Genomic DNA, 9725 nt, shown 5'->3' on the forward strand with positions numbered 1-9725 from the left:
ACCGTGTTCACCTTAGGGGTTAGGTCATGTGATATTTTTATAGAGCAGGTTATTACAGACGTGGCGATTTTTGTGGGATGAGATGACGGTTTGATTGGCACTATTTTGGGGTGCGTATGACTTTTTGATTGCTTGCCATAACACTTTTTTTTATATAAGGTGACACAAAAATGGCTTTTTTTTACACAGTTTTTTTATTTTTTATTGTGTCTATCGGATGGGGTCGATCATGTGATATATTTATAGAGCCATTCGTTACGGACGCGGCGATACCTAATATGTGCGTTTTTTTATTACAAAATCAGGGGAATGTGGCTTTTTTTTTTTTTTTTTTTACTTGAAACATTATAATTTTTTATTCAAAACACTTTTTTTTTTTACTTAACTTTATTTCTGTCCTACTCTTTTGGGGGTCTGATCCCCTCTGCAATGCATTACAATACATCTGTATTGTAATGCATTGCCTGTTAGTGTATGACACTGAGTAATACACTAACAGGTTGCCTAGGAGACCCAGCCTGAGGCTGGACAGGTTGCCTAGGAGACGGGCCTGATGCTGGATCTCCTCGGCTCCCGTAGAAGGCAGTTCCCGATGCTGTGCAGGGCATTGGGCAGCCTCTGCACGGCATTTGGCTGCCTTGTCACGCATCTGGTCCCTGACACAGCAGCGCGGGGACTCGATGCGGTCACTCACCTGCCACAAACCACTTCTATGTCGCGGCAGGGACTGCCAGACCCCTGCAGTGATCTGGCACGCACCGCTTTGGTGCGTGCCCGATCATCCCACCGTGCATGTACGACGTTCTGCGCTAAGGGGTTAATAAAGTAATAAAATTAATAAAGTAAAAAAAGAAAAAAAACACCCCTTTCTCCTTATTTTATAATGAAACACATAAAAAATAAAACATATTAGGTATCACCGCATCTGTAATGACCGGCTCTATAAATATATCACATGATCCACCCTGTCCGATAAACAACATATATTTTTTTTTTTAACTGTGTAAAAAAATGCCATTTTTGTCACCTTACATCAGCAAAAGTGCAACACCAAGCGATCAAAAAGGCGCATGTCCCACAAAATGGTATCAATAAAACAGTCACCTCATCCCGCAAAAAATTTGCCACTACCTAAGATAATGGCCTAAAAAATTTTTTAAAACTATGGAGACACTAAAACATCATTTTTTGGTTTCAAAACTGCTATTATTGTGCTAAAGTGAAATACATAAAAAAAATATACATATTAGGTATTGCCACATCCATAACAACCAGCTCTATAAAAATATCACATGACCTAACCCCTCAGATGAACACCGTAAAAAAATAAAAATAAAAACTGTAAAAAAAGGCATTTTTGGCACATTACATCACAAAAATTGCAACAGCAAGTAATCAAAAATACATATGCCCCCGAAAATACTACCAATCAGAACGTCACCTCATCCCACAAAAAATGAGATCCATACCTAAGAGAATCGGTCCAAAAATAAAAAAAGCTATCACTCTCAGACAATGGAGACACTAAAATATGATTATTTTTTGCTTCAAAACAACTATTATTGTGCTAAAGTGAAATACATAAAAAAATATATACATATTAGGTATTGTCACATCCGTAACAACCAGCTCTATAAAAATATCACATGACCTAGCCCCTCAGGTAGGTGAACACAAAAAAAAATGCAAAAAAAATGTGTAAAAAAAGCCATTTTTGTCATCACAAAAATTGCAACACCAAGCGATCGAAAAGGCATAAACCCCCCAAAATAGTACCAATCAAACCATCACCTCATCCCGCAAAAAATGAATCCTTACCTAAGACGATTTTGGTCAAAAAATATAAAAGCTATGGCTCTCAGACTATGGATACACTAAAAATGTCACATGACCTAACCCCTCAGGTGAATGCTGTGAAAATAAATAAATAAAAACTGCGCCGAAACAACCATTTTTTTGTCCCCCTGCCTCATAAAGTGTAATAATGAATGATCAAAAAATCATATGCACCCAAAAATGGTACCAATAAAAACGTCAACTCTTCCTGCAAAAAAATGAGCCCCTGCACAAGACAATCGGCAGTAAAATAAAAAAAAAATAGGGCGTTCAGAAAATGGAGATACAAAAACCAAATTTTTGTTTTCAAAAATGCTTTATTAGGTAAAACTGAAACAAACATCATAGAAAGTAGACATATTTGATATCATTGCGTCCGTATCAACCTTCTCTATAAAAATTGCGCATGATCTAACCTGTCAGATGAATCTTGTTAAAAATAAAAAATAAAAACGGTGCCAAAACATCCATTTTTTTGGTTACCTTGCCTCACGAAAAATGTAATATAGAGCAATTAAAAATCATATGTACCCCAAAATAGTACCAATAAAACTGTCACCTTATTGTGGTAAGTTTTTTGAGTTTCTACTGTAGGGGTGCATCACGGGGGCTTCAAATGGGACATGGCATCTAAAACACAGTTCAGCTAAATCTGCCTTCCAAAAACCATACGGCGTTCCTTTCCTACTGCTCCCTGCCGTGTGCCCGTACAGCAGTTTACGATCACATGTGGGTTGTTTCTGTAAAACGCAGAATCAGGGTAATAAATAGTGTATTTTATTTGGCTGTTAACCCTTGCTTTGCTACTGGAAAAAATTGATTAAAATGTAAAATCTGCCAAAAAAGTTAAATTCTGAAATTTCATCTCCATTTTCTAGTAATTCTTGTGGAACACCTAAAGGGTTAATAAGGTTGAAAAATCAGTTTTGTATACCTTGAGGGATGCATTTTCTAAAATGGGGTCATTTTTCAGTGGTTTCTATTATGTAGGCCTCACAAAGTGACTTCAGACCTGAACTGGTCCTTAACAAGTGGATTTTGGAAATTTTCCAAAAAATTTCAAGATTTGCTTCCAAATGTCTAAGCCTTCTAACGTCCCCCCCCCCAAAAATGTCATTTTCAAAATGATCCAAACATGAAGTAGACATATGGGGAATGTAAAGTAATAACTATTTTATAAGGTATCACTATCTATTATAAAAGTAGAGAAATTGAAATTTGAAAATTTGGGAATTTTTCAAAATTTGGGGTAAATTTGGGATTTTTTCACAAATAAAGGTGAAATATATTGACTCAAGTTTATGAATATCATGAAGTACAATGTGTCACAATCTCAGAATGGCTTGGATAAGTAAAAGTGTTCCAAAGCTATTACCACATAAAGTGAAACATGTCAGATTGGCAAAAAATGACCTGGGCAGGAAGGTGAAAACAGGCCCGGGGTTGAGGAGGTTTAGTATTGTCGTTGTCTTTTGCCGTATTCACAGACAGTGATGGCCAGTTTGCAGTGTTCGCCAGTGAACACATGCGGGCTGCCATCTTTAGTAAGGTAGACTGACCCGTCCGGCGATGCACAGGTAAGCCCTTACCTGTTCCAGGAAATAGTCTGAAATCAAATGCAGTCACCGGGAGCAGGCAGTTCCGAGAACAGCCGCCTGGGGCCTTCATCGGGCTATTCTCAGAACTGCCTGCTCCCGGTGACGGCATTTGATTTCAGACCGGCTCCCGGCACAGGTAAGGGCTTACCTGTGCATCGCCGGACGGATGAGTCTACCTTACTAAAGATGGCAGCCCACTTGTGTTCGCTGGCGAACACTGCGAACTGACCATCGCTGTCCACAGATACAAGATTATATGAACTCATGTACATCCTTATATGTAATCTGGTCCTCAATGGGATTTTTGGCAGCTAATAATTTTTACCAAAGTTGATACTTGACTTCATCACCTTGTTCATGACCATCACTCATGGTAACTGCACTGTTCAATCTCTGAACCACATGAATATAGTCTGTCTAGACCAGGCATCTCAAACTACGGCCCTCCAGCTGTTGCAAAACTACAACTCCCAGCATGCCCGGACAGCCTACAGGTATCAGCCTACAGCAGGGCATTGTGGGAGTTGTAGTTTTACAACAGCTGGAGGGCCACAGTTTGAGATGCCTGGTCTAGACCTTACTTTCTTCTCCTTAGGCCATCAGGCTGCTTAATGACGTTCATTGTTTTTGTGGTTGTCTTCATCTATCTCTTTATTGGTCAATGGCTTTTTCTTTCTCCAGTACGTCTTCTAAGCAAAATTGTCTGTTCTATTGTTACATGTTCTCATAATATATCTTTAAAAAAGATAATTGCTCACCCTAAGGCTTTGTTTTCATTTTAAGGTTTATTTTGACTAAAACTATGATCCACATCTTTTCTTGGTAATCCTTGAGTAATGACTCTTATACCATAGTTTCTTACCATATATTCAATAACTTTTATGATAGACCTTGTGTCTTATTTTTTTTGTTCAGAATCCTATGATTAATCATCTGTGGTTTATAAAAAGGCAACATGGAAAATTACTTCAACATCAGCAAAAATCTGGTCCTCCTGGGACTCGTGGAGATGGAAGGCCTTAAATATCTGTACTGTGTCCTCTCTATTTTCCTATATTCATTCATTCTGCTCTTAAGTATTGTTGTTGTCTTTGCCGTATTCACAGATACAAGGTTACATGAACCCATGTACATCCTCATATGCAATCTGGTCCTCAATGGCATTTTTGGCAGCTCATCATTTTTCCCAAAGCTGATAGTTGACCTCATCTCCTCGTCCTCGTCCATCACTCATGGTAACTGTGCTGTTCAATCTCTGTGTGTGGCTTTCTTTGCCCTCTATGAAATGAGCACTTTCACCCTTATGGCGTTTGACCGATATTTGGCAGTTTGTCAACCTCTACACTATGGCACAATGATAACTAATGAGAAGGTCATCAACCTCATCATTGGATCATTTGTAGTGGCCTTCATTCTTGTACTCACAGCCGTGCTCCTCACATGGAAGCTTCCTCTGTGTGGAAACAGAATAAACAATGTATTTTGTGACAATATGTCCATGATTGTCCTCTCCTGTGTGGACTCTTCCATCAGTCAATTCTACTCCGCTTCTGTGGTCATCATCTACTTGTGTGTTACCATCTTTATCACCATTTTCTCCAATCTGCATATATTTTTTGTCTGCTTGAAACTCTCTGGAGAATCTTATCATAAAGCTGTCCACACTCTGGTCACCCATCTACTCAACTTTTCCATCTTTTTGATTGGCATGTTATTTGTTTTCATCAGGTACCGGCTTGGCAGTGTTAAGCTCCCAATTACTATCCACATTCTTCTCTCCGTCACTTCTCTTATCATTCCCCCATTGTTCAACCCCTTGATCTATGGAGTCCGGACACATGCCCTGAGGACGAGGATTGTTCAGTACTTACAGCGGCTGAAATGGATGAAAACAGATATGCATTCTAGACCTATATCTGTCATAAGTTACATTCAGAGCCAATGATAAAGCAATAAAGGTCAATTAATTTACAATATATTTGGGTCTGTACTTGCTTCTAACATGTGGTTGCTATGTGATTTAGAAATCGTTACTAGGGCAAATTGTGAAGAGTTGATCTATGAAAAGTGCTAGATGTAGAAAAATAAACAAAAACACAATTTCCTTAAGATTTAAGGCCATAAAAAAATAAAAGCGTATAAAGATATTTCACTACAAAGATCTGTGTCCAACTGCGCAAGCTCAAAGTTGTGTCTGCGGAAGGAGTTCTGTGTCCTCCCTGTACAGTAAAAATCACTATTGAGTGGCCAAGGTCAGAGGAAAAAAGCTTAACAATTCCTATCTGATCATGGCCGCTCAGGTGAGTGGTGGAACATAGAGAGAACCTTCACTGTTCATGGCATTACTCTCAACTATTTGGACCTTTGGTGGTTTGGTTTTTTTAAAGTGCAACACAGTTTTCTGTACAGGTCGGTACCACCATTGGATACTGTATGCACTATTTATCTTGACACTTATGACACTATCTGGACACTGTATGCACTATTTATCTTGACACTTATGACACTATCTGGACACTCAAATGCCTGTGTATATAGAGGGAAGACAATTGAAAAAAGGTATATCTCTTTCCTTTATTATTTCTAAAGTTATACCTTTCTATAATATATATATAAAATGTATTAATGAGTTAGAGTTGTACTCTTCAAGAATGAATAGGACATAAAAGAATAATAAGATATCATTCCACAATGACACAAATTGTATCAGGAACACTGTAGTCCCTCTTATTGTAACCAATTTTACCAGATAAAGTATTAAAAATGTTTAAAAATAAATCGAATATAAGTCCTTATATGACTAGAAACCTACTCCTGCAGATGATCAGTCTGCATGTAGGAGTCATATAACATATGTTTAAATCCTGGGGTAATAGGTCCGCTTATGTCCTGAGAATGTATTCGCTTTCAACAAGAAGCTGGAACGGTCTTACCCCATATAGGTGAGTTCCAAGGAGCTACTGTAGGGAGATATCCTCACTGCGTTGTCCGGTCCTCTGCGGCGTGTAGCGGTGGTGCGCACGTGTTCTTCGGCGTCTTCGGTGTCTTCTTCTTGGATCGTTGCGTTCCTCTCCGCTGGACCGGAAGTGATGGTCCGTTGTTCCGACCAGCTGACCGATTGTAACAGCGGAATACGATTAATGTTCACCTTTATTTTCTAGGAAGGACTTTTTTAGTTTAAAAGTCCAAGTACTATTCTGTATAGGGCCAAACGCGTTTCGGTGCACTCTTGCACCTTCATCAGTGGTGAATAGTACTACTAATCTACCTCCTTTTATAGGGGAGGGATCATTAAAATGTCCAAGTTGGATCCAAACTGTGGAGCGGGATTCCATAAATCATGAGGTCATGTAATAATGCACATACTGAATTTCTTTCTACATGGAACTAATAGTGTCACAGAGCAATGGCTAAAACGGAACAGTAGTTAAAATACACAATTTATATAGAGCATCGGGGTATATTGTCATAGAATATTATAAATATCATAAATATTCGACACCAATATTAACTTACTGTAATGATATATATATATTTCTATATGTTACATTCATATGACAATCTAAAATTCATAAAACATGTTAAAATGATAAAAGATAAATTGTATAATTAATACATAAAATCTATAAAATATAAAAATGCTAAACTTGATAAAATATGGGTTTTTAGGGTATATTCATCTTCTTGCTAGTCTGGATCTGTTCGTACATCTATCTTTTTTACGTGTGAGTGGAGGGGAGGGGAGGGAGGGCCCGACTGGGAGAGGCAGTCGAGCTGCTGGTAAACAGCCCGAACTGGACTGACTGTCCCAGAGGGGCACACCCCCCTATAGGAATCCAAATAATTCTAGCTCTGCATTCAGACCAGCAGGGGCAATGGTTTCAAACTCAAAGATCTTACGTGATTCCGCTCTGGACATACTTGATATATGATTGCCCCCTCTCCAGGATCTATGTACCTTTTCGAATGCCATATATATTAATCCCGACGGGTCCTTATTATGGTGTGTTTTAAAATGCTGGGATAATGTGTGATTTTCATAGCCCTTTTTAATATTGCCAATGTGTTCTGATATCCTCTTTTTAAACAGTCTTTTCGTCCGGCCCACATATTGTTTATGGCACGGGCATTCCAAGATGTAAATAACGTCTGAGGAGTTACACGACAAATTTTCTTTAATGGTGTAGCTAAAAGAATTTTGTCTCGATTGTACCTGTATGGTTTTTTTCGGAAAATGTGTTATTTTACAATTATTACACACGCACACAAAAAAGACAGGGAACACAGGACATACAAACCTCAATTGTCAATCTTAGTCAAACCAATCTCTCCAATGCCCAAATAAAACTATTAAATAAAGGAATTACATTTTCACCGACTACAAACCTAGATAAATTCTCTACGTATATTGGTATTGAAAAATTTATTAGAAAGCTATGCCTAAAAAGATACTATATGAAAAACCCCATAATGCAAACAACTGTAGTACCTAAATATGAACATACAGAATTGAAACCAAAATCAAAAAAATTCCCAAGGCAAGAAATAAGTTATGAGATTGCGACATTTAGGAAAAATATGGAATCGGACATAAGAAAATTAAGTAATAAACATACATATAACAATCTAACAAGGATAGGAATAAATGCTATCAAAGAATTGCAAACTACAGAAAACATCACGATTAGACCAGCCGACATAGGCGGAGCAGTGGTTGTATTAGATACAAATTTATATGAATTGGAATGTCAGAAACAATTATCAGACTTCACCACATATAGAAAATTAAAATCTGACCGAACGAATTATTTTTATAATGACCTAATGAAATATTGTAACAAAGGTTACACCAATGGAATACTACTTGAACAAGAATATAAATTTATTATCAATACTCCAAAACGTCTTCCGGTTTTTTACTGCCTACCGAAAATCCATAAGGATCCCGTATCACCACCAGGCAGACCTATAATATCGGGTATAGGTTCTATAACATCAAATCTTTCACAATATCTAGATAAACTTCTCCAACCGGCAGTGAAAAAGGTCCCTTCATTTATAAAGGACACAACAGACATAATTAAAACACTAGAACAACTAGAATTCCAGGAACATTGGTATCTGGGTACAATGGACGTGAGTTCATTGTACACCATTATAGACCAGGAACAAGGTCTAGAAGCTCTGAAACAACAACTAATAACAGCCAAAACATTAAATCTGGAACAAATAAAATATATAATGGAGGGTGTGAAACTTTTTTTAACACACAACAATTTTTATTATAAATCTGATTTTTATATTCAAGAAAGGGGTACAGCCATGGGCACCAGGTTCGCCCCCAGCTATGCTAATTTGTTTATGGCACATTGGGAACATGAAACCATCACACCCTATCTGGGGGCGGGCCTGGTGCTCTGGCGTCGTTACATTGACGACATTATTTTTATCTGGCAAGACACCAAAACACTTTTAGATGAATTTTTAACTCAAATTAATACCAATGATAGAAATCTAAAATTTGTCACCAAAATTAGTAGCTCAGATATAGAATTCCTTGATTTAAAAATAAAGACAGAAGGGAACAAACTGGTCTGTAGTACATACAACAAACCAGTTATGAAAAATGGATATATTCTATATACCAGCTGCCATCTCCCACGCTGGTTACTTAATATTCCAATGAGCCAGTTTAGGAGATTAAAAAGAAATTGTACTTTGAACGAAGATTTTGAAAAAGAAGCCACTCTGTTAAAAGAACAATTCCTAACAAAACAGTATCCAGCAGAAACCATAGACTTGGCCTTAGCAAAAGTTAAAAATATGGAAAGAAAGTCCTTCTTTGAAAGTAAAAAGAAACAAGAAGAGGCAGGAGATAAAATAAGACTAATTCTTCCGTTTCATGGACAATATAAGAAATTCAATACCCTAATACGGAAGCACTGGCATCATTTACAAGGAGACAAGATCATTGGCCCACTTATCCCAAATAGCCCCCTCATCACTTATACCAAGGCACCTAATTTAGGTATATTGATTGCCCCCACTATAAAAAATCCAAGTAAAAATATGAAATCCAACTGGCTCTATCTAAAAGGATTTTATAGGTGTGGGACCTGTAATAATTGTAAAATAACACATTTTCCGAAAAAAACCATACAGGTACAATCGAGACAAAATTCTTTTAGCTACACCATTAAAGAAAATTTGTCGTGTAACTCCTCAGACGTTATTTACATCTTGGAATGCCCGTGCCATAAACAATATGTGGGCCGGACGAAAAGACTGTTT

General features: G+C 37.6%; 1 protein-coding gene across 1 annotated transcript; it reads left to right on the forward strand.

Moving 5' to 3' along the window:
* The first annotated feature begins 4380 nt into the window (after positions 1–4380).
* On the forward strand, positions 4381–5379 carry LOC122930705 (olfactory receptor 5B17-like). Its single transcript, XM_044284266.1, has one exon. It carries the CDS (start codon positions 4390–4392, stop codon positions 5377–5379), a length of 990 nt encoding a protein of 329 aa, XP_044140201.1. The 5' UTR covers positions 4381–4389.
* The last annotated feature ends 4346 nt before the right edge of the window (positions 5380–9725 follow it).

This window comes from Bufo gargarizans, chromosome 3, assembly GCF_014858855.1.
Source record: "Bufo gargarizans isolate SCDJY-AF-19 chromosome 3, ASM1485885v1, whole genome shotgun sequence".
Lineage (NCBI taxonomy): Eukaryota > Metazoa > Chordata > Amphibia > Anura > Bufonidae > Bufo > Bufo gargarizans.